We start from the raw sequence: 25,744 nt of genomic DNA on the forward strand, positions 1-25,744 counted from the left end.
TTACGCTTGCAGTTCTCAAGTGGGTCCCATTTTTAGCTACCGAGTGCTGAAGAGTCTAGTGGGAGAGGGACTGGGCACAGAGTCAGAGGGAGAAATTGGTTTCTGTTTCCATCTCTACCACTGTATACCCGAGCAAGTTTATGGAACTAAGTACCTCGGTTTACCCAGCCATGAAACGGGATCCGTAATGCTAGCGTTTTCCTATAGCCCTCCGTGCAAGTGCATTGAGTTGTCTAAGTTCATTAAAGGTTCACTGTTGCTGGCCAGTATTTTCTTAGTTGTACACATCTGAGTGTGAATGTGGTGCACATTTTTATATGAAATTATAAAATAATTCTTAAAGAGTGATCTTTGATAATGTTTAAATGAATCTGATTCCAATTTGGGGTCAAGTTGGAAGAGTCTGTGTGGATGTTAGGAGTTGATGTGTGAAGTAGGAAAAAAAACTGTCACTTTAGTAAAATCTTTACCCATTCATAAACAGAGTTGAGAAAAATGGATCTTAGATTGTGTATTTTAAGTGAGATACTGCTGTGTGAGCACAGGGTATAGTTTGGAATGCAGTTTCATCTTTGTGTAGCCAGTTAAGGTAATACGGTAGAATTAATGCCAGTCCCCTTTTAAGTGTGCTATATGTGAAGCAGAGAATTTTTCCCTTGTTTATCTTGTCCTTAAATTGTATGGGTGAAACTGAATTAGAAAAGTGGGCTCCTGCAACACTAGAAAATTTGAAAGATTGGCTTGAGGAACCATGGATTTTAGTTTATTTGCCATCCTCCTTCCTGTGCCATTAGGTGATCCTGAGGATAATATATTTTGAGGATGCCTTTTTTCCCCTACCCCTGCAGCTCCCTTTTGTCACATTACCTCCCTCCAGAGTTTGAATCCTTACTGTGTGACCTTGTGTGAGTTTTACCTATCTAGGGTGGATGCCTCACACCCAGCTGCTCAGTCAGTCATGATTTTTTACACTAGTAGCTTTCTGTTCCTGTTCCTTTCACTCTAATCCTTCTTTACCTTGTTGGAAAGGAGAATGGCTTTTTGCAACGCAAGCTGTATACTTCGAGGTGCCTAGGAATGGCAGTGGTCAAGGGGCTGAAACTTTATAGTAAATTCCAAAGAAGGAAGCCTTCTACATAGACCCTAGAGTATGGATGCAAGAGTTAGCCTATCTTTTCCTTCATTTTCTGAAATCTCCGTCGGGAGAGATTCATTTGATTAGCAAGGTAAACAGAGGCCTCCGGAGCAGGGAGCCATCAGAAATTTAACTCAGTGCTAGATTGGTTAAGACCTTTCCCAGCTAGGAGTGGGGAAGGAGGAAGAGGCGACTTGGGTGGGGCTGGAGGGCCTGTCCTCCCAATAACCAGGTGACCAGAGAGGTGGTAAAGGAGCCCTGGATTCCTGACTGGGAAATGGGAAAAGGGCCGGGTCGCAGAGAGGGAGTGGTGGGGCTGTGAGGAGAATTCTGGAATGTGCCCTAGATGTGACTTGCCCTTTTTCCCTTTCCCTTTGAGAGTGTTTCTCGCCCTTCAGAGCCTAGCACAGCTTTCCTGCAGTTCTCAGACCTGTTCACTCTCTCCCTTGGTGCTCTAACCGATGCCCCACGTTTATGTTCCTCCCTCAAAGCTGGCCTTCCGTGTAAGAGAGGAAACTGAGCAGTTTGCTTCATAAGAGACCTTCAGACCTCATTTCTCCCCTACTCCCTTTCTTGTCGAACTAATGTCCCACATCCTGCAGATTAAGGACTCATCTAGCTTTGTTATCTCTTGGAAGATTAAAAAGTGGGATACTCAGTTTGACTGAGAAAAGTAAACTGAAAGGTCTACAGGAAGATACAGAAAACGAGTTTTTCTCTAGAGGAAGATAATGCATGAATTGTCTGGGTGAGAATTGTGGGCGATTGGACACGGGAGGGCAGGACTGGGGGTGGAGCCGTGCTGGACAGCTTTCGCCCTTGTCCTTGAGAGAGGAAAGGATGCCCCCATGCTCCTACAATCACCTCGTTGTGCCTTCTCTCCTTCCATTTGCCTTGTGAGAGGAAGAAGATAGCAACATGGAGGTGGAGTAGCCATCTGTTCTCAAGGATGGCAGACAGACTTTAGGGATGAGCTACATTCACCTGACGTTGGTATCAGGCACTGGATGTATTACATCAGGGAACGCATTACATCAGGAAAGTGAAGTTAATTTTGTAAGAAAATCTAAGGTATTTCAAGAGTGACTTTGGTGATGTTTTTTCTCTTGGAGATGAAAGGTAGCGTACAAAGAAATGGAGTCCTGCTGCTCTGGGTTTGTTATTCATAGTGAGACAGTTGGAGGTGCTGTGAGCAGATCCTGAAAAGAGGGCTAAGGATAGCAAAGGGGTGTGTGTGGGAAAAAAAAAAAAAAAGGGATGTGTGTGTTTGCTCAGAACATTGGTCTGTTCAAGGAGAAGGCAGTCCTGTGGCTACATGAGAAGGAGCTTGTGAGTCACTCTAAAAGGCCAAGGTTTGTGCAAACAGCCGATGAAGAAGACAGCTGGCAGTCTATTCAGAGCTTGAGCTGGCATGGGGAAAGGAGTCGCTGCGCAGCGGGCCCAGTAGCAAGGGGGAAGTCTGACTAGATGGACACAGACTTGTTTCAGGCATTTCTGGATTGCAACACAGTACAATTTTCACATTGACTCAGGGCACAAGTAAGTATATGTGTATCTGAAACAGGTTTCATGAAACAATATGTACCTTTACTGTGTACTGTTTCTATTTTCATTTCTATTTCTACTCTATTTCTGTTTCTATTCTGTGTTCTGAAAAACTCATCAACTATTCATGGGTCACAGTCCACTATTTGGAAACCTTTTGTCTGATGGATGGAAAAACAGGTTGCCGTGGAGCAGACTGGGTCTTGGGGTTGGAGACGCTGGAGGAAGCGGGGGGGGGGGCGCTTAGAGTGGTTGGGAGATCTCTGGACCCCTGTCGGTGGGGACAGGGGGGAGTGTGGGAGCTCATCTGGTGTCTGGAGGGTGAAGGACTCACATTAGTGAAAGGCAGCTGGACGGGCAGGTGCAAAAATAGAACTTCCTACCAGTTCTGTCCACTTCAAAGCAAAACAGTTGGTTCTGAGGGAAAAGGAGGCGTGGAAGGAGTAAACTTGAATTTGAAAGTAGTATCTTTAGAGCAGTAGATTTTTCTCTGTAGGTTAAATAAGAAGACAAATGGATCCAGAACAAATTGGCTGATGGATTTAGGCCACTTGGATCAGCTGGGTAGGGAGCAAAGGGCGTCACAGTGCAGAGTGGCTGGGTATAGGCAGCACACGTCTCCCCTTCCAGCTTTGAGAAGTTCTTGCAGAAGAAGCGGATGAATGTGTTGTTTCAAAACCCCATTTGCTGATCAAACTCCTTAGGAAGTTGGCTGCTTGCCTCACAGTGAATTGGAAAAGTATTCTCATTACAGTTTATAAAAGGGTTTATCAAGACTTCCTTCGACATCTATTTCAAGATCTACAGTCAAACTGGAGTCAGCATTCATAGTCTTTGGGATTGCCAAAAAAACTTCTTGGAGAAATAGGTGAGACAGCATCCAGCATCCTTGAGCTAATTCCACTAGCTGTGCCCTGGATGTTAATAAAGGGCAGAGTCTATCTGTAGGCCTTTGATTTCCTTTTTATAATAATTAACCTCTGACTCCAATACCTAACACCCTCACCAGTGGACAAATACAACAAAGCCGGGAGGAAAACGTACACAGGTATCAGAGGTCACCCGGGTTGCTTGGTTACTGCTTGCTTTTATCACCCGCATTCTGACCTAGTTGGATCCTTCCTTTGACCCATCCCTGCCTTGTCTGATTTTCTTAGTTGACATATTTTCAGTGTCTGACTTCGCCGCTCCTCCGCTGTCTGCTATTTATCTGATGCTTTCAATCCTGGTTTCTCTGACATCATCTCTGAGCTCCAGACGTATAGTCTCCACCTGACTGTTCCCACGGAGCCCAGGCTTGGAGCCCACGTTGGATCCTGGCCTGGGCTGTGTTGGTGTCCACTGTGCCATGGCCGCCTTAGAAATAACTGGTACATTGGTTGGTAGATTTATACATCGGTTTTGATTTAACTTTAAAATTTTGGGGACATGGAGAAACTATCTTGGTCAAGTTAATTTAATTAGTTTTCTTCAAATAGGCTTAAAAAAACCTTTAAAAAGTATATTTTGAAGGCACAGAAAACTTCTCTTTGTTTGGCACATATTTATTTAGTGGAAGAGGAGGAAGGAGGAATTTTCATTTGATAAAAAATTTAGAACAAATGAAAAACCCCCCTTTACAAAGTGTTTCATTTTAGGGACATAATTCCCCAAACTAGTCTTTCTCAATCAACATGTTTTGCTCTAATACATGTAAAAATATTGAGCCAATTATGAATTTAAATGCTTTATCATTTGTTATATGCTGTTTAAAGGACTTTTAAATTCTATAGCTATGTTCCGATGGAGAAAGATTCTTTGCCTTTTCATATTTTAACAACCTGTATGAGTGTTACTGAACACATCAATTTCCTACATGCTTTGTGCAGAAATCCAGGGCAAGATAAAGTCTATAGGGAGGAAGGCCAACTTGCGGGAAGGGGAGGCCTGGCTGCTTGGAGCAAAGGCAGCATGTTTGGAGTATCCCAGTTGAGTCTCTCGGAACAAACCCTTAAGACATTAGGCATTTTGAGGATTTGAGAATGCATTATAGCCTCAAGTCTCTAAATGTTTCCTTCAGTGTTTTTTATTTTTAAATTACAAAAGTGACACTTGCACATTATAAGAAACATTACAGACAATCAGTGTTAAAGAGAATGAAAGTTCACTTCTTCCCCTTCCCCCACCTCCCCTGGCTTCACCCCCAACCTCAACCAGTTAGCAGTTTGGGGGGGTATAGCTCTTCAGACCTTCTTTCTGTACAAATGCCAGAACGCGCCAAGCTGTGTACTTATGACAAATTTATCGTTTCGCAGCCTACTTTTTTTCCTACTTGGTAGTATGTGATGGACATTTCTTCTGTATCCTCTTGTTCATTTTGATGTCTGTGTAACTTGGGATAGTGTGTCTGTACCAATATATTTAAACATTTCCCTAGCACTGCACCTTAAGGTTGCTTCTGATAACTAATGCTATAGTAAACACTCTTGTACGTGCATCCTTTCACACTCATGTGAACTTGTTTTGAGGATAAAAGATAAAATCATTAGTATACTGTGTATTTCATAGTTCAGGTAACATAGTGCTATCAAAATGTACATATTCTGCCATTCAATTCCCCTAAATATTTTTTTTAGCAGTAAAAGCACAGCACTAGACACTATAGGGGTTTTAAAGTGGGGCAATGCACAGCCGTTGCTTACAAGAGCTCTCTCTCTAGAGTAGGGGGATTAGGCATACACACTGACTATAGTATCTTTACTTTTATTTATACCCCACCTTGTTCCAAAAAAGATTAGGGAAGGCTTGCAAAGATGCATACAGTATGACAAGGTAAAGTAAACTTAGGATAAAAAAGAAAAATAAGTCAAAGGAAAATAAGATGGAGGTATGAGGACGAGTGTACTTTGAAGTACTGTTCTCTTCTTCCTGGAAGTTCTGGCTGTCAGCTTTCCAGCAGCCAAAGAAAAGAGGCAAACAATCCAGAACAAGCTTCAAGGTGTCCAGAAGAGAAACCAAATTGGAGAAGCCCATCTAGTCCTGATTCTAGGAGGTGAAACAAATTTCTCCTTTGGATTTGCATCAAGAAAATGCTGCATTTGCAGTGGCCAGCCTTCTCAACCACAATTCCTGGTATTGTAGTACAGTAAAACCTAGTGACCTTGCTTTATGATGCATTTCATATCATGTTCCTCAGTTCTGGCCAGAGGTGTCATGCCTTGGCACGGAGCAGTGAAGGATCATTAGGATGAGGTGTAAGTTCATGGGTTTAATCCAGAAATAGCTTTAAGAGGATGCGTGACCAATGAAAACAGCAATGTGATATTGTTCCTGGATAATTTTTTTCTACAAGGTAGTAGAGAATATATAATTTTAGTGGAATTTCTGTGAGTAGAACCCATTTGCCCAAGAATACTAGGCTTGCAACTTAAAAAGCAAGAAGTGAAGATGTTTTTTGATGGCATTAATGTATTTGAACCATAACAAAGATGGAGCAAAAGGTTTTCCTTTAAAATAAAAAAGAGCAAAACTCTGCACTTGATCCATGTAGGAAGGATGGTAATCTTCACGTTGATCAGCTCCACAAGTTAGAAAGGTCAGAGCCATCATTCCAAGAAACCTTGAGAGCATCACCAGGCTTAAAATTGTTAATAAGTTATAGAATGAGTATTTCTGGGATTAGGGGGTCTACAGGCTGGGCAGCTTGACCCTGTTTTGTAAAGCTGGGGAAAGTTCAACTTTTCCTGAGCCACCTGGATCTGAGCTTCTATAACCCCATTCACTTAAGTCTGGCCTCAGGAACATTGCCCCAGAGCACTTCTGTCTTACCAAGTCTATGGGCCAAGCTTAGGTATTTGACAGGACTTCACCCTGTATTTAAACATGACGTTGGTAATAAATGTTAAACTTGAGGTCACCTGAAGCCACATCAGATTTGTGCATCCTCACCTCTCTGGCCTGTGAAATGGTTCAAAGAAACATGTCACTGCATTTAGATTTTTTGGCTACCTGATAGCGTCAAACCAGATACAGAGTCAGATAAGTACCATGTTTATTGGCACTTCATTGGTTTATTGGTATAGCAGTCTTTATAGCAGTTATTGTTTATTGGTTTCTTGGTATAGCAGTCTTATGGGAGGAGGTCAGAAGAGAAACCACTCTCAAAGTACCCCGGGTAGGGTTTTAAGTTGCTCTTAGGTAACAGGATAAAAGTCCACTTAGAGAATTTAGTAACTCCTTGGCTGTCTTCTCATTTAAGCCACCAAGTTTCCCATTTGGATCATAGGTGTAGACAAGCTTCAGGGCCCCTAAGCCAAAGGTTAAAAGGAGGCAGAAATGATCATATTGCTGAAGATACAGAATACCCTATCCCTGTGTGACTTGGTGCCGTCGGAGAGATAGGTGTAACATTTCCCTGTTAGGAAATGTGTTAGGAAAGGGTGGTAATAATAAACGATATCCTTTATTGAGTGGTGTTTGGATCTATTGCTGAACAACAAACCACCCCAACACCTAGTGGCTTAAAACAGTTTCTCATGATTCTGTGGGTGGCTGGGCAGTTACTCTGCTGGTTATAGGCTCACTCGCTCATGTGTCTGCATTCAGCTGGAGGGTCAGTGGGGCTGGAAGGTCCAGGATGGCTTGCCACCATGGCTGGCAGTTGGTATTGAATGTTGCCTCTCAGCTGGGCAGCCTCAGTTCTCCATGTGACCTCTCATCCTACAGTAGGCTAGACAGGTTTCCTTACACGGCAGTTTCAGGGCAATGCTCCTAGAGGGTGAAAGGCAGTTGCTGCAAGGTCTTTTGCTGTGGATGGTAGGATGGCAGTGTCACATTGCAAAGGAATGTGTGGTCATTAAATGATCTACCACAAGTGGCTGGATGTGCCAGGCACTGTGCTAGGTGTATTTAACTTGTCTCATTTAAGCCACATAACCGTCTTGCACCATTGGCGTTCTTATCTCCATTTTGTAGAACTTGCAGGTCAAGAGGTCATGTTCTTCTTGCCCAAGACCACTCGATGAATACTGGGACTAGGACTGGATTCTAGCTTGCTCTCTCTGGCCAAATGGAATTTGGCTTAAGAACTCAACAGGTGGGAGAAATTTGCTCAATTGTTCTTCAGCCCCTCTAACCCATTTAATACAGTCTCCTGTTTCCTGTGGGGAGCAAGCAAAAGAGAGAAATAGGGGGCAGGCAGGCAGAGCCCTGCCTCAGTCACTTCCTTGCATCCTGAGGACTTTCTCAGGGGTAATCAGATCGACAATTTGGAGGTGAGAAGACCTCCCTGTCTCCTTAGGTTCTGACTTCCTAGGTTGCTTGGCAGGTGTTCCAGTGATTCCTTTAAAAAAAAAAAAAAAAAAAGAACAAAACATAGTTGTACTATTATAAATTGTGTTATTTTAATTTTATAATTAAAAAAAAACATAGTTGCAAAAATCTTGCTCTGTCCAGCTTTTCCTTGATTTCATAGCGTTGGCAGAAAGCCAAGAGATGTCCCCAGCCGAGAGGCTCCTTCTGTGATCCCTCCAGGAAAGGAAGAGCAGAAATGTGGAAATAAGTACATCAGAAGCTGGTAGAGGGTGAATGCAGAACCTCTTGCCTCTTCCGGAGTCCCCCAGGTGATGTGGGGTCACCCGGTCCCTACTTCAGCTTCAGAGCCCCTCACTCACACGGACCCCGTCTAAGGCTCAGGGAGTGTGTGGTATTTGAAATGTCGAGTTCCTTAAAGATGGGCTCTCAAATTATATAAACTTCCAGCACCTTACTTTTTATTTGTGTCAGATACTGTATTAGTGTGACCTTCTAATTGCCATTGTCTTCTGGCTTAAGGCATTCTGGTTTATCCCAAATCCAGTGGCTGTGGTTGGAGCTCATAGGTTTAAAAAACAAAGACTTCTTTATGAAAGTTTTGAGTGGAGTAAGATGCTAAGAAGCAACATTTACCAAGTAAATAAAATGTGCCGCCTGTGCTTTGAGCCTTAAGACCCTAGAAAATGAACTTTTTTTTTTCTTTTTTTTTTTTACCTGTCTTGGATCTTCATTGCTGCATGCGGGCTTTCTCTAGTTGTGGAGAGCGGGGGCTACTGTTCGTTGTGGTGCACGGGCTTCTCATTGCAGTGGCTTCTCTTATTGCGGAGCACGGGCTCCAGGGCTCAGTAGTTGTGGCGCACAGACTTCAGTAGTTGTGGCACACGGGCTCTAGAGCGCAGGCTCAGTAGTTGTGATGCACGGGCTTAGTTGCTCCATGGCATGTGGGACCTTTCCGGACCAGGGATCGAACCCGTGTCCCCTGCATTGGCAGGCGGATTCTTAACCACTGTGCCACCAGGGAAGTCCAAAAAATGAACTCTTGAATTTCCTAAGGGGAGAATTCTTCAGCGGGTTGGGAGCTGGGAAAGAAGGGCTTTTTTCATTACAGCCACACTTCTTGTTAGGCATTATAAAAACAAATTCCAAGCCAGGAGTCAGTGTAAAATGAAATAAAAAATTTTAAATAAGAACAACAAAAAAGTTGCCATGACAGATTAACTATATTAGATTTCATTTATTTTTAAGTTAATAGCTAGAACATGTAAAAAGTATCAGTAAACATAAGCTAGGAGAATAAGAATAAAAGTTTTGTTAAGATTCTAATTAAAAATACCTATAATAGGAGGAAGAACTGATCAAGTGTGGTAGGCAATTAAGGTGAAACATTATTTCTTGAAAGAGCAGGAATTCTCAGGGAGGGTTTAAGGAGATGGGATAACCCCTCACCCTTGTTTTGTCAGAACCTCTTGGTGGGGACTCTGGGCTATATGAAAAATATATGTCAAGAAACCTTATCCCCCCACCCCCTGCCCAGAAAACAAACTATAGAAAGGAGACTACAGAATCTTCTTGACTGGTAGGAATAAGCAGAACATATACTGAGAAAATATTGTGTGATGCGGGAGGGGTTGGGGGAAGCTTTGGGATATGAACATTTTAAAACCACTGAATTAGAGAGATCAGAGATTCCTAGAAGGCATTTAGCATAGGATGTAAAGGGACAGGATTATGAGAGATAAAAGGGAAATCTTGTATAAGGAGATAGGTAGCAATATGAACTAACTGTCAGAACACTTCTCTGAGTTGTGGTACAAGATGGGGCCACCCCAGAGCCCCTGAGTGAGGGTGTTTCTTGCTGGGGGTGGATGACTCTTACAGCCCGTTTGGGGAACAGAGTTCGCGCCTTCCTGTCCTAACACACTGTGATTGTAATTACTACGTAGAATTGTGGGGAGAATAAAGGCCAGTTAGAAATGACTATTTAACCTTAAATGTTTCATTCTTTGTTTTCATCAAACAATCAATAATCCAAAAAAATTGTTTCAAGGGAGTATCCATCGCCAAGGTCTGTAACAGGCGGAATCAAACAGTTTAACTTGAATTCTGTTATATGCTCTTGGAAGAGAAAGGGTTGAAAGTATGGGAAAAATATAAAGGACACCCTTATTCAGAGTTTAGGATCTTAACTGACAGGGAAGAACCATGGAGAAATCTTTTCTGTAGTAATGAGCAATTCCTTGTTGAATCTTAAGTAACATCATATCACCGAGAGAGGGAGTGTAACTTAATCATATTAATGTAGGGTTCCTTATCCTTTCCTGGTTTAGACTTCATTTCTTTCCATTTGCTTCAGTTTAAAAAGCAGCACCATGAATATTGGAGGATTTATAGAAATTAGGTTGACATTTATGCGGCTGGCTTCCTTTAGACTTCCACTCTAATGCTAATGGTTCTTGAACTTGATGCTCAGAAAAGAAAAAGAGGTGGAATTCTCCTAGCTTTTTTTCATATAGCTCTCAACGCAGAATTAACAACAGCAGTGAAAAATAAAAACGGTGACTGCAGGTAGCTGAAAACTTTGTACACATTTGATTAGATGCTTAAATTTTTACATGAATGAAAAGTCAAAAGTGGGTAGTATGATAAGTTATTCTTTACTAAGGGGTTTTAACGTCTCCGGTTAATTATTGACATTTCGTGAGCATTGAGAAAGATGATTGCAATGTACCACCCGTATGAAAATGCAAATAAAACCAGAATGGGTGGGGAGCAGGTATTTTTCTGGTAGGGTTTTTGTTTGTTTGGTCTGGTAAATATCTCATTTTCTGTAGTCATGTGTTCATTTACAAATGATTTACAGTTTGCTGATAGAGACTTTTTAAAAACTTTTACGTGTTAGGGCTACTGACATGGTAGATAAGTTCAATAAATAAGTACTTCTGTAATTGATAAGAGTATGAAAATACAGTGCAAATTACAGTTAAATATACACATGAAGCCTTTGAGCATATATCACACGTTGTAAGGAGTTTGTCATAGACAAACCAAATATCATACTGCTGTGGTCTGAATGTTTGTGACCCCCCCACCAAAATTCATGTGTTGAAATCCTAACCCTCGAAGTGGTGGTACTGGTAGGTGGGGCCTTTGTGGGTGATTAGATCATGAGGGTGGAGTCCCCATGAATGGGATTAGTGCTCTTGTAAAAGAGATGCCACAGAGCTTCCTTGCCCTTTCGGCCATGTGAGGTCTGTGACCTGGAAGAGGGCCCTTACCCAACCATGCTGGTACCCTGATCTCGAACTTCCAGCCTCCAGAACGGTGGGCAATAAATTTATGATGTTTATAAGCCACTCAGTCTGTGGTATTGTGTTACAGCAGCACAAACGGACTAAGGCACACACTCAATATTATTCCATTTATAACATTGGTACTCTCAGCTTTTGGATATTTGGAGGTGAGAATCCTTTTGCAGTGAATATGTGTTAATACTATACTACTAGGGTTGTCAATTTAGAAAATTTTTCTTTCCAGTGTTCTGATTATACTGGTAAAATGAGGGACCCGTGACTGATCAGGTACTAGCAGAATGGAAAGCACATGTAAGAATACGAATGTCTGTTGTTCTCATTATTATATTTCCTAGACATTTATTGAGCACATGCTGTGTGGCAGGCACCGTGTTAGGTATGGGGACACCATGGTCGGGGGGAAATGTTTGTGTTTCCCACCCTCATGGGGCTCACATTCCACTGGGGGAAGGAGATGTTCATTTAAATTGCAGCTGACATGAGAGGGACATGATGCCATGTGAGCAGACGCGGGGGGGGGGGATTGCTCCCAGAAGGCTTCCCTGAGGAAGTGATGATTGACCTGAGAGCTGAGGGGGCATGAGCGTTACAGTGGGGGATGGAGGGGCGGGATGGGAGTCGGGGGATAGCTTATGCAGAGGCCTTGTAGAGGGAGGCAACATGGCATCTTTAAGGGACAGAAAGAAGGCCACATTAGCTGGCGTGCAGCAAGCGAGGGCAAATGCCACTTGAGGCTGGGGAGAGCAGGGCCCTCATCAGAGGACTGGGCAACCAGTGAAGGTTTAAGTTGGGGGTAGGTGAGGAGGTGACATGACCAGAGACAGCTTTTAGAGCTGATTCCCTTGGAGTCCTCCCGTCTGTTCTCCGCACTAAGGAGACCAGTTTGGAGACAATTCAGAAAAGTGGTGGTAGCAGCTTGAGAAAGATGGATGTTTTTGAAAGCTATTTGAGAAGGGGCAGGATATGGTGGCTTAGTAGGAGGGTGCAGAAAGCAAGTTATCAGGGATGGCTCCTAGGTTTCTGGCTGTTAAATGGGGGATGCACAGTGGTACCATTCACAGAAATGAAGAACCTACAAGAGGACCAAGTTTAGAGATTAGGCCATGAGCTTGGTTTGAAATGCGTTTGAAACGCTGTGTGGTGCTGACAGCTAGTCAGTTGGCCATACATGTCAGGAGCTCAGAGAGGAGACCTGGGATGGAGATTAAAACTTGAGATTTTTCTGCATATAAGTGGTAACCGAAGCCACAGGTATAGGTGAAATCATACAGGAAACAAGTAGAAGAGAGTCTGGGACTGAGGCTTAGGGAATTCTGTTACTCAGTGTCTGGGCAGAAGAAGAAGTGTGGTGTCATGGAAACACAGGGAAGAAAGTGTTTCAAGGAGAAAGTGGTCAGTGGTGTCTAATGTTGCTGAGATGTCAGGTGACACGAAGGCCACACATAGAAGTCATTGCTGACCTTAGCAATAGCTATTTCAGGGGAGCGACGAGGGTGGGGACAGGAATGGAGTGGGCTGAAGAGTGAGAGACCTGAGAAATAATGACAATATAGAAAAACTGTTCTAGAACTTTGTCCTTAAAGGCGGGGGGAGGGAGAGAGGGCAAGAGGCTATACTGGAAAAGAGATACAAAATTGAAGAAGAGGTGGTGGGTCTGTTGATTCTTGTTTTTACTGGGAACTTGAGCCTGTTTAAAAGCCAATAGAAAGGTCTAGCTGAGGAGAGAATAAAGGATAATGGGGAAGAAAAGTTTCCCAAGAAGGCCAGAGAGGATGGCTCCAAAGTGCACAGGTTAGGTTGTCTTGAGATGGGAGGACAGGTGGGTAGTTTAAATGGTTGATAGTATGATATTGAGACTTTTCATATGTTGGCTTCTATTTTTTGTGAAGTAGGATGGGGGTTATCTGTTGAGAGTGGGGGTGGATGGTTGGAGGTTTGAAAAGAGTAGGGGCAACTTGGAAATTTAATTGTGGAGCATGAAAGGATTGGTTGGCGAGGGCAATGTGTTAGGAGTGCAGGGCAGAGTTGAGAGCTGTTTGAACCCTCTGTAATTTCACACTCACCAGTATATGACTGGTATAAACTTTGGTATATGACTTTTTCCAACAGTGCTCCGACTGTGCTTGCCTTGTCACTGAGTAAATTGTTGGGCATATCCTCGGTTGGAGTTTCACCGCCTCTTGGCAGTGGAAAGGGGATGTGGGGTGTTAGAAAGACTGTTATTGAAACGATGTGCTCTAGGATCTAAGCTGATTAAAGAGGGAAGTAAAAAGAGAAAAGGGCTACTGAATTGAGGAAAAGCTGAGAGGCCAATGTAACTTGAGAACGTTGTAATACTGAGCACACTTGAAGGAAAGGTCAACAAGGAGAATTCTAGAAATGTTATTTTGGAGGCAGAAAAATGATGGGTAAGGGACAGTAAAAGTCCATGAATGGTTGAGGTGGCATGGAAGGGGTACCATTCCAGATGAAGATTAAGGGACTGAGTTGTTAAGGAAACCTGGGCCTTCTACGTATATAGGAAGTCATTCAGGATGATGGCAGGGCTTGAGGACCGTAAGTGAACAAGGACCAAAGTCTATGAATGGGAGGAAATGTTCAGGAGGTTGGAATATGATATCAGTGAGAAGAGGGAGAAGGTGGTATAACTGAATAGCAGGACCAAAACACCCTGAGTGTTTATAGGAGGTGAGGGAAGGGAGAGTAAGCCCTGAAGGGAACCACGAGGAGCAAAGAGGCTATAGGGCCACTCCTAACGCTGAAGGATGAGGGCCTAGGCAGCCACTAGCTGAGAGGTTGCAGAAGAAGAGGGGTGTCTTCAGAGCAGGCCGAGGGGAGGCCAAGCATAGAGCACTGTTTTCTGGGTGTGGAGCCCAGTCCCAGGGGACCAGTGGAAGCATTTGGGAGGTAGAGGGGGTGGGGTAATGGGCTGGGTCAGGTGGCTGGGAAGGAACGTTGGAGCATGACAGGGATAGTCCAATGATGGAGGCTAGATCTCTGCAGTGGGGCTGCCTACATTTTGAGTGTTGACTAATGTAAAGGGGATGAGTTAGAGGCATAGGGCCTAGTGGCCAGAGAATGGTCTTGTTTCCCTGGGCTGGAGTGATGACAGGCCCAGAAATTGCATGTCTTGCATGCTGCTGGAGGTGGTCGACGGTGGAAGCAGAAACAGTACTCCTGAGTGTGCACCACACGCCAAGTACTGTTCTAAGTGCCCAGCGTTCTGTGGTTTATTCCCCATGTCAGATTAGTACTGTCGTTATCTCCATTTTCCAGATGAAGAAACCAAGGTGCAGGTAAGGCAAGGCAAGTTACTTGCCCCAGGTCACACAGCGAACAAGTGGTGGAACTGAGGTTCAAACTCAAGACTGTAACAGAGCCTGTGTACTTCCCAACATGTCATACGTACTTAGTACTTAATATTTTCTTACACGCGTAATTTTGATTTTGTAAAACATAAGTGAGAGACTGTTGAAAAGCTAATGTAGTATTTAATACAAAATTATCTTTTTAGATGCCACAATTAAGTTCAGTCCTAGAATCCCAGAATCTTACTTTGCAAGTGCTCTAAAGGTTAGACTAGCGCCCAACCCCTTTGCAGACCAACCCTCCTTGTGGTCATTTTACCACTTCCATGACAGATGCTTGGACACTTCTAAATTGTTAGAAGAGTCTTCCTTAAATTAAGCTGAGCTCTTCCCTTTCTGTAATTTTTGCCCATTTGGGCCATTTAGAGTGGAGCAGAGTAAGTTCCCTCTTTCACTTTTCCACATGACAGTTCTTCAGATGTCCGAAGAATGCCCTTCAGTCCTCTCTAAGTAATCTTGTTCCCAAGCTGACATTACTCAGCCCTTCAACTCTTCATGATATGATATGGTTTCTAAAAATCACCATCTTAGTTACACTGCTCTAAAGGTACTTTGACATGTGATTAATTCAGAGTAAAATGGGACTGATACGTGTCTTGATCTATACTCTCTGATTGTAAGTGGTTCTGAGGTTTGTTTTTTGTTATTAGTATCTTCATTACATTATTATTTCTTGTTGGTTTGTGTAAATTAAAATGCTAATATTACGTGTGTGTGTGTGTGTGTGTGTGTGTGTGTTATAGCTATTATGCTAAGTTCTATACTTGGGTATTGCCTTTTAAAAATTTATTCAGGTTTTTATCTTTCTGATTGGGATTCATTATTTCAGCTTCTGAAGATCATTTTGAAACCTGATTCTGTTAACTGATTATATTAGCTATCTTTCCCAGCTCTGTGTTATATGCAGATTGAGTAAACATATAAATATTTGTAAAAATATTACTGAAAGAGACCAAAAAGAGGGAACCTTATGGGATATCGCAGGAGATATTTCTCAAGTCTCTTTCAGATCATTGATCTAAATGCTGGTTCTAGTTTTTCAGCTAACTCTAGATTTACCTAATTTTGTTATCCAGCCACATTTCTTTGTGTTACTAATAAGGATCTCATGAGAAACTTTCAGAACTTTCCTGGAATCAAGTTGTTCTTCATTTGGTATTCTTTAATCTACAAGGATTTGGCAGTCAGTTAATTATGTGAGTAGGAAATAGGAAGGAGACCAGGATGACTGAGCTGTGCTAGATTAAAGGTGAAGAGGTGTTTGTGGGTGAGAGTGTCAGCCTCTGAGATATGGAACCCTGGGGAGAGGACTGGTTTGGGGTTAAGTTCAGCTTGGGTCATGTAGAGCGTGTGGGCCTCCAGGATGCCCTTATGGAGCCATCCAGAGGGTAGCTGACCGTCCAGGACTGGTACATTGGGAGATGGTGAGGTTTGGTTGCACACAACGTAAACCATGTTGAATGTGTGGGGCATACACCCCAGCAGAGCCTATAATGTGCAGAGAAAAATTCTGGATTGGGGCGAGGGGAGGTAGTAAACATTGCCATCATCAGGAGTTTATGCTCGATGGCCTCCATTTTTTGGTGAAATGGGAAGAAACCTCATCTATTGTAAGACAGGGAGAACTGGAGATTTGAGAGCAATGAATATTTGGAGTCAATGTGGGAAAAAGGAAAGGGATGGGAAAAGGACTGCTAAGCATGTGTAGGGCATTCTTCCTAGCTCCCCCTTCCTTGCTGCCCTTAAAGACAGCCACATAAGACCTTTTCCCCCTGTATTTAAGGATTTTTACTGCTAATCGGTACAGCAGTGGTTCTTCCCTGGAAGTTGTATCAGAACGTGAAGGTTGTGTATGTGTATTGATGATTGGAGGTGACATTGGTGGTTCCAACACACTCCCTAAGGAACCCCTTGTGCTACAAGGAGATAATGAACATGGGGAAATGAGAGTAAAGGTTGTATTCCCAGGTCGGTAGTTCTAGAGTCACCTGGTGGAACTGAATCTTTAGGGGTTTCAGCCTTAAAACATCTTGTTGGGATTTTAATAGATGAGAAGGTGTTCTCTTGGTTTAGCTTGAGTACCTTCGACTATCTCCTCACTGTTTATATGTCTTCCCTGCTGGGTATTTATTCCCAGGAAAGCAGGGAGTGCCCCCTTTAGCACCATGAATTTACCACTTGATGTGGGGGTGATCAGTTTCTTTCTTGCTTCATGTCTCCCATTTTGTATTCGGAGTCCCAGCACAGTGCCTGGTATGTGACGGACTCATGACAGGTATTGGGTGAACTGTTGGCTGAAGTAGAGACTGAATCAGCCTGGCCGGGCTGTTTCCAGTGGTCCTGCTTCTGGGAGTCCTCCTGGAGAAGGGCCCTCACAAGCTGCTGGTTGAGAGGCATCCTTCAAACCTTTTCATGGTTTTTTCTACCAAGAAACCAACTTGAGTTAAAGTTTATGGAAACCATCTTGTGGGGAAAAGTACAAACATCCTTTGTATTCAGGAAGCCTCTGGAAGAGTTTCTTTGGTGTCCATAATTCCTGTGAATCAGGATGGGCTAATTAAATTTCATGTCTAGACACTCCCCTTGTAAATTGGCACAGAAATATTTCCCACTTCTGTTCTGGCTGCTGTGTTCTAGGATAGTATCCAAGCCTTCTGCCAGCTACTAGCCATATGTAGAGGTGTATGAACCAAGTCTAATACTTTTCTACTTTTACTGTGTATTCCTCTACTTAATAATCACTAAACTCTAAAAGGCCCTTAATCTGTGTCAGTAATGAGCATTATTTGGTTTTATCCATTTTCACCATTTTCTTGCCTGATTCAGTGAATGAACAGGGGCAGTTGCTTCCTACCGGAAGCTTTGGTTTTCTGGGAAATTTTTTTTTAAATTCCTTAGATTAGTCCCTGACTTGGCATGTCTGATGAAGCAAGCAGCTGTTTAATAAGAAGCAAAGCTGGGAGTAGAGCAATTTAATTAGCTTCTGTCTGTTGAGCCTTTAATGGAAGCCATAACATGACTATGTGGAGCTTTTTAGTTTTAAATGGAACATTTTTGCAAAGGGAGATTCTCAACATGTACCCCCCAAACTCTAGTTAACTGAAAGTCCGTTGAAAATATAAGATACCCAGTATAACAAAGACTTAATAAAAACTAAATTTTTTTAGGAATGAGGAATTTAATAGTGAATTGTTTGATTTTTTTAATGTATTGCTTAAATTAACAATTCATAAAATGGATAATGTTGCATGATACCTACTGTGTTTTATAACATAACTTTTAGCAAACATTCATGAAATAAATACTCATTGTATACACTGAATTTTAACTGACGTAAATAAGCTGCTCTTGCCTAGCCACCCTCCATAACCTCCAGGGAACACACAGAACCCTTCAGGACAAATCATCCTCACATTTAAGATTAGATTCTCCACTCACTACTGGTTACTGGTTTCATTGTCTTTGTTTATCTGCCCACCTGGCATGCAGATCCTTATTTGCTTAATCTTAGAAAAACATTTTCCTTTTTACATCTCACTTAGCAAATTACAATGATGTTTAATTTATGTATAAAACTTACTTTTATGTATTATTTTGTTAATATTAAACCTAGGTTAAAAGACCAAGATAGGTTAAAATTAAGTTTTGTAATGCCCAATAAACACATGTTGAATTAAAAACAATTAAATGAGCAATAAAGTTAATGGAATCTCACAGAGAAGAATTGTGATATCAATATTTTTACTGTGCACACACACCAGAAAAAAAAGAATGAGGAAAGAATTCATTACAGACACATGAATTCTGTCAGAAGAGGCCCTGTGGGAGACTGATTCTTATTATGATATCCTGGTTGGAAGGGAATGAAGTGGGGTTATTGCTAGTGCAGTCAATGATGTGGTTTTTCTCTAGTGAATTGGCTTCAGTAGGTGACTTTATTTCTTCACATTAGACAGCTGGAAATATGTATTGATTCATTTCCTTTTCATTTGAGGGTCAGCTCTATCAAAGATGGAGACGTAGAAATGCTGTATTTGCTGGATATGAGCAAATGCTTTAGTGTCTTTTTTTTTTTTTTGGTCTGAATGTTCCTAAGATTTTTAGGAGCCAGATAAAGTTTAGCTCAATGAGATAGAAAACATACTTTGAACGTGTATATATGCATATTACCATTCTTTGCGCTAACTCTATCCTTAAAACTTGGAGCTCTTTTATAAAAATGTTTTCTTTTAGAGATAAAAAGCCATGGAGGATTTTTGGTTCAAGGATATGTGTGATTGCAAAATATTTTTTTAAAAGTTAAATACTAATTTAAGCAGTAACAGTGGTATGATTATTTTCCAAGATGGTATTATTCTTCTAAACTTTAGATGTTTGTCACACTGTACAATTATTTTTTTCTTATATGATTGGTTTTTGTTTTGCTATAGCAGATAATGTTAGTTCTATTCTTATTTTGGCTTAATTGTTTCTTAGAAATTATCTAACCAACTTTTTTATTTTATACATGAGAAAATTGAGGCATAGAGAAATCAGGTGATTTGTCCTTAGTTTAATTAAAAATATTACTAAAAGAATACCTTCAGTTATAGTACTTGAAATTCCCTCTTAATGGTAAACTCTAGACTTAGGTAATTTTGAGTATCATGATGTTAAATTTGTCTCCTGACATTGATAATATTGAAATCTTTTTTTTTTTTTTTTGAAATCTTTACGATAATAGATCTTCCCCTCTTTTATTTTAAGTACAAATATGAGATACATGACAAATAGCTGGTAAAGGCTTAAAATTCATATAGTTTCCTTGTATTCTTACATTTGTGCTAAATTAAAATAAATCACTAAAAATACAACCACATACTCTTTTAAAATTAAAAGTTAATTTAGGTGTATTATGAGCAATTTAAAGGATTTTATAGCCAACATTTCTCTTAACAGGTTGAAGAAATATGGATACCAACACCATATTGGTCATCAGCGCTGGTTTTACCAGCTTTTTCACCTTTCAGCTTCTTTTCCACTTTGTAAGTTATTGGTTTTCAGCAAAAGTTTCTCCAGGTTTTAATAATCTCAACTTCGAAAAGAAGATTGAATGGAACTCAAGGTAAAGCATACGAAAATGTAAATGACTGATTAAAAAAAACCTAGTCTTACGAAATAAAATTACGCATTTAAAATATTTCCAAAAAGTCTTTTTCATTTAGGATCTAACAAAATCTTGGGTCAATTTTTTTTATTTGACATTAGGAATAAAAGGAAAGACAAGTAGATAGATCTCATACAAGAATAAATTTTCAATTCTTATTCTGAAAGATGTTAGGGCAAATTTATTTAACTGTCTAGGGAAGTGTTAAGTAGACTCTGGCGGATTGTGGTGGAAGGCACTGTTTTGCATTCTCCTCTGAAATATTTATGATAACAAACACATGTTCTTTGGAAATGGTAACAGAAGTAACATTAGTTGGGGCTGTGAGTAGCCTATATATAGTATCGGGCTGGCTTAGCCCAACCTAGGACAGTTAAACACTACACACCAAAGAACCTGGTGCACGGTTAGCACATCTGTCTCTCTTTTAATGAACTTTTCATTTTAATTCATAGCCCTCCAGAAACTGTTCTTTTGTTATGTAATTCTAAAGTAAAAATTGCTTTTTAGGTCTTTTAAACAAAAAAGTAAATGGAAAACGAATAAGGCATCTAAGGATATAGAAACCTGCCAGAGTTTTAATTAGTTGGTTTGCGAAGTTTTTGTGTATGTGCAACTCATTAATCTCTCACAAGGTTTCAAACACAGACGGACGGACTCTGGTGACTGCTTCACTTGCTTTAGAGCATTTCAGATGCCCAAACACCTCTGTGCATTTGCAAACCTCAGTGAATTAGAGCAGCTATGGGATACTGTTTATTGTTGAAGTTAATGCTAACTATAAAATGAACTCAGCAGATCTCCAAAATTGCTATAATTATTTTTTCATTGAAATTTCCTTTTAGAATTAAAAACTTCTGCCAAAGTCTGTTTATTTGAGAATGGTCATATGTGACCTGAAATGCCCTATCTGTTTGAGCCAAATTGTTTTACAGGCATTCACTTTTATAACTCAGACTGTGAAGAAGACTAGTTGTTTTCTTCTGCACCTTACACTGATTTGTCTGGTTCATACATGTTATAGCTCTTCTCCCCAAAAGTGAGAATTATTTCTCCACATATTTTTGAAAAATAAGAGGTATGATTCTTTTGTCTAAAGAATAGTACAAAAGTATTGTTCAAATGTGGGATACAAAAGACACTAACCATTATTTTGTAAAACCATTTCTAACATGAAGATAGAATAGTTGGGAAAGAGAAGGAAAGGGATATGGAGGGGGACATACATTTTCTGTGACTAAATTTTGAACTATTTTCATTTCCATTTCAACATGGTGAAGGTAGGTAAAGGCATTTGAATCTTGGCGAGCTGCAAGCCAAAGAAACAGGGAGGGTACAGATAGATTGAAGCAAAGGTAAAAATGAAATGAAATGATGCAATTGAGAAATACTTTGCATTATTCAGTCTTATTATCACTGCCATTCTATGAGACATGGAATCACCATTTGGGAAACTGAGTTCCCATTTGAAAGAGAAGTCTGGGATTATATGATTCATTACGCTATTCAAATACTATTATGCTATGCTATTCTCTCTCAAATTTACTCCTGTTTCCCACTCCAGCTTGGTTTACATGGGACTTAAACTCTGAGGTGGAGAATGCAAAGAAGGAAAAACAGTTGGCTGCTTTTTGACTACACATATATGTCTTGAAATCCAGATTCCAGTCTTAAAACAGACAGATCAGCGCAACCCACATAATTCTCCCTGGTAATCAGGAAAGAGTCTCTGAACGATGAGTGGCCCAAATCATCTAGTAGTAAAAGGACAGAAGGCAGAAAAGCTCTCCAGAAAATTCACACCTGAGAGTAACAGTTGAATTAATTATACGTTAGAAAATCTTATACTTAATTGTTACTTTTTCTGCAAACATACATACTTATAGATGTTATTAATATTATATAATTAAATAAATTTATTATTTCCACTTGCTTTCCTATGGCATGGAAAGTCCTATTGTGCAGAAATATTCCTAATTTTTAAATCTGCTTCTTCAAAATATAACTCTTTTGTCTGATTGAGCTATGTAATTTCTGTTGGTAATACTCATACTACTTGCGAGTGATTACATCAGTAATTTTAAAGTGCTATTCTAAAATTGTCATTACTTCCTTAAAAAAAAAGAAACCCACAAACATTCCTTTTTAACCTTCTTTAAACAAAATTGAAATATTTTATCTTGGTGTTTTTTTTAAGACCCTGAGGAATCTACATTTTGCTTTGCCAGGAATCTGATTTTAAAGAATGAAATATGAAATTTTTACTAACAGAAGTTTCTGAACATATAGACTTTTAATACAGAATAGCATGTAAGCACAGGGTGTTTGTTTCTCCTGTGCATTATAGTGGGAGCTATTTGATCCAAGTAACATGTAACTTTTCTCTCGTGAATTATATGCCATTTCCATCAGCTGAGGGCTTGTAATTCTCCCCTTTTACCATATAACATCTCAACAGAGTAGGGAATTTGAGGCCTGAGTAACAGGAACAAAAATTCAGATTTTTTCCAAAAGGAAACTTTTTGATAGAAGGTTACTAAGCTAACAGGTTAGTAAAAGGTTATGCTTTTTCCTTTAATAGAATTTTTGAATGGCAACAGAAAGCTGGTTGTCTGATTATTTAGATGGCATGTTTTATTTGAGATCAAGGAACTTACATTTTTATCTTGCTGTGTTCAAATGGAACACAGGTGTGTTTGGCTTGAAAATTCCAGACTTGTAAACCAGGTTAATTGGGTTAATTATCACACTTCAAAATGTATTTTGGTATTACAAAGGACTCAGTGCCTTTAAATTAGTGAGACTCTTTGAGCATTTAAAATATGATTTGATTTAATTTTATATGTTTACTTAGGACCGCATCATATATTAGATCAAGTATATTGATTTTTCAAGTTACAATGAGATTTTTTAATATCAAACTTTGTATTGGTTGATATATTTCACTTACTTTTAAAGATTTGGGTCATATTGTAGAGAGATTCATTGCATACCAATTAATTTCTAAAGGGAAAACTTTGCTATTCCTCTCATCCTTTATTCTAATGAAGAGAAGAGAAACTTCATTACTCATAAACTTTTTCATTATGTGAGTAAGCATATAGTATCCTGTATACAGTTCTTTAAGTAGGGTATCATAGAACTTGCATATTGGTTAAGTCATTAAATTTTTAGCAAGATATGTTCATAGAAACTGATGTTTTTCAACTAAAAGTTATTCCTTCTATAAAGAAAATGCCACGTGGATCATGTAAACATTTTGTTTTCACTTGGGCATTTCTTTTAAAAACAGATTTTTTCTGAATAAATTCATGGTCCTCCATTTTTCTATTTAGAAGTGATTTCATAATAATGATGAGACACTAATAATAGCCACCTTAGCTTTCTCACAGATTTGTTACAAGAATCAAGTACAATAATGTGTGTATTAAAACTGAAATTTCCAAGGGAATACATTTTCATTTCATGATCCATTCCAATTCTGATCCATGGATATGGAGTTCGTTAAGGCTAGTAGATTTGGAAGTCATTCCTAACTGATTGGAGCGGGAACTAATCCCGCAATGAAGCTGCTGGGGATGGAGCGGGGTGCAGGGTAGTGTGCTTACCAAATGCCATGTGTTTGCACAGAACTCTGTCAACTGGTTCATCAGATATGCTTCTGCTTTAGACCCTTTAATCAATAAGTGATTCATCAGTTGTCTAGCGGGAAATTGTAGACCTGGGCATCTTTCTTGTTATTGATTCCAAAGTAAATTTGTGGCCCTTGGATTTCTAAATAGCAGTTTTGTATTATATTCTCAGATGTACTCCAATCCTATATTTAAATGCTTCCAGATTTAACTTCTTCAGAGTGTTAAATGTCTTGCCAGAATTAGTTAAAATTTATTGCACAGATTCTAAAATCTTTGTGTCTCTTTCATCTCATTGCAGGGTAGTGTCTACGTGTCATTCTTTGGTGGTTGGGGTTATTGGCTTGTACATTTTCTTGTTTGATGAGGCTACTATTGCTGATCCATTGTGGTAAGCTGTTTCTTTCCAATATAGTCAATTTGATTTATGTTTTGATTTTAATTATTAATAAGAACGTCTCTTTACTTTAAAACAGAAAACATATTGATGGTGTATGGTTTGTTAAAATGCTTGTGTTCAGACATATTTCAGCAAGGTGCATTAGAATGATTTATTTTAGATTTAATACAAATAATGAGGGCCATTTTGCATTAGTATAGCAATTATTATCCAAAACAGGGAGAATATGATGATTATGTAAACGTTTATACCGTGTTAGTGAGTGAAATCAAGTTATTGTAAACACTGCACTGAGCAAAAATGAGTTATTATTGAGATAGGGTAGTCAGATAGATAGGATAGACTTAGTCTTTAAATTTATGTTTGACCCATCATTTGATATCAAAGATAGGAAAATGAGAATTATAGATGTCCATGTGAGAGGAATTTAGTACCACATGAGATGATTTGAAGCACGAATAATAATTATGTTTAGCCATAACACGATAATTTGTAAGATGATTCTTTCTGAAGAATTTAAATGTCATTCCAATGGCAGAAGTTTTACAAACTGTACTTCCTGGCATTATATGAGAAGACTTAGTTCAGTTTAGTTTGAGGGATTGGTAGTGTTTTGAAAAAGCACTGCATAGGGGTGTGATAGATGTGGGTTCTGAGGGATGTGGGGCAATTTGACCAGGTCTTTTGACCATCTCTATTTGACTGCAATGATGTTGGTTTTTATTCATAAATATGGAATTATGCTGGTCAGAGTTATACCAGTATTCATACATTTTCACTGAGAAGATATTTTTCAAAGTGAATTAATTTAGTGAATTTCATTCCTTGACCAGGTTTTAATGTGCTCTACCTAAACAATTGCTACTTTTTTTCCATATTTTTATTTTACCCACACGATTTTCAACAGAACCAGTTGTTTTGGGAAGTAAATTTTATAACAAAGATTTGATTCGTTGACCAATTTATCCTTATCAAATTTTTACCTATTATACTTTTTGATATTTTAACATTTTCTTAGATACCATAATTTATTCCAGGTCCAATTTTCCTGGATCATATTTACAGATCAAAATTTGTAAAGAAGATATGACTTCTACTAAATATTTCCACTTGTAGTTTACCTGTTGTCAGTTTTATTTTATGTTCATTTTACCAGTAGTTCACATTAAAAGTCAGATAAAGGACTGATAATTTGCATTTGTTTCTTGGAGCCAAGAGCATGAACAGGGCAAAAGTGTAGGATCTTGATATGTGTAAGGGTCGAAACAACAGGATTAAATTGTTCTGTTCCGATCATTTTCTAATGTGTGATAATAGGCAAATCTCTCCAATCCTCAGTAAAGTGAGGATAACAGTATAGTGCCTCTAAATCAGGGGCAGGCTAGATGATTTCTTGAGGCTATTTGAGTCTCTGATTCAGAATAAGGAATCAAAACAACAACAACCAGCATCTGGAATTCCATTTGAGTCCTTTCACAAACAAATCATATGAGGACACACTTATAAAATGTTGTCTTTTGGTAATATTATTTTCATAAAACTTTGGGCTAATAAGTATAAACAATTATGATTATTCAGTTAGAAGCATTATAGCTAACACAATACCTTGTGCAAATGACAAGTTACCATTTGAGCGCCTATAGAAAACATTTAAATTATATTTAAATCTCAATAGAAAAAAAAGTAGCTGTCATCTATAACCATGTGCTAAAAAAAGGAACCTGTTTTTTAATATTTATAGGGGTGATCCATCTCTTGTGAAAGTGAATATTGCTATTGCTTCAGGCTACCTCATTTCTGGTATGTGATATGTTGTTCACTGTCTATTTCTTTTTAGACTACTTATGGAATTATGCAAAGAATACATACATAGTCTATGCTTTTGGTTTATTTATTTAAGAAGCAACTTTTAGGA

General features: G+C 39.6%; 1 protein-coding gene across 10 annotated transcripts in view; it reads left to right on the forward strand.

The window, feature by feature from the left end:
- The window catches only part of TLCD4 (TLC domain containing 4), a 90,702-nt gene that overhangs the window by 30,262 nt on the left and 34,696 nt on the right, over positions 1-25,744 (forward strand). For 9 of the 10 annotated variants that reach the window (XM_068540372.1, XM_068540371.1, XM_068540370.1 and 6 more), the window contains 3 exons: positions 19,590-19,755; positions 23,731-23,820; positions 25,571-25,629. In XM_068540372.1, coding sequence (XP_068396473.1) covers positions 19,601-19,755; positions 23,731-23,820; positions 25,571-25,629 — 304 coding nt within the window. In that variant the 5' untranslated portion in view covers positions 19,590-19,600. Of the gene's footprint in view, positions 1-7,711; positions 7,755-19,589; positions 19,756-23,730; positions 23,821-25,570; positions 25,630-25,744 lie in introns of those variants that run through there. The other variant, XM_068540374.1, reaches the window with a different exon arrangement.

This window comes from Eschrichtius robustus, chromosome 3 (genome assembly GCF_028021215.1).
Source record: "Eschrichtius robustus isolate mEscRob2 chromosome 3, mEscRob2.pri, whole genome shotgun sequence".
NCBI lineage: Eukaryota > Metazoa > Chordata > Mammalia > Artiodactyla > Eschrichtiidae > Eschrichtius > Eschrichtius robustus.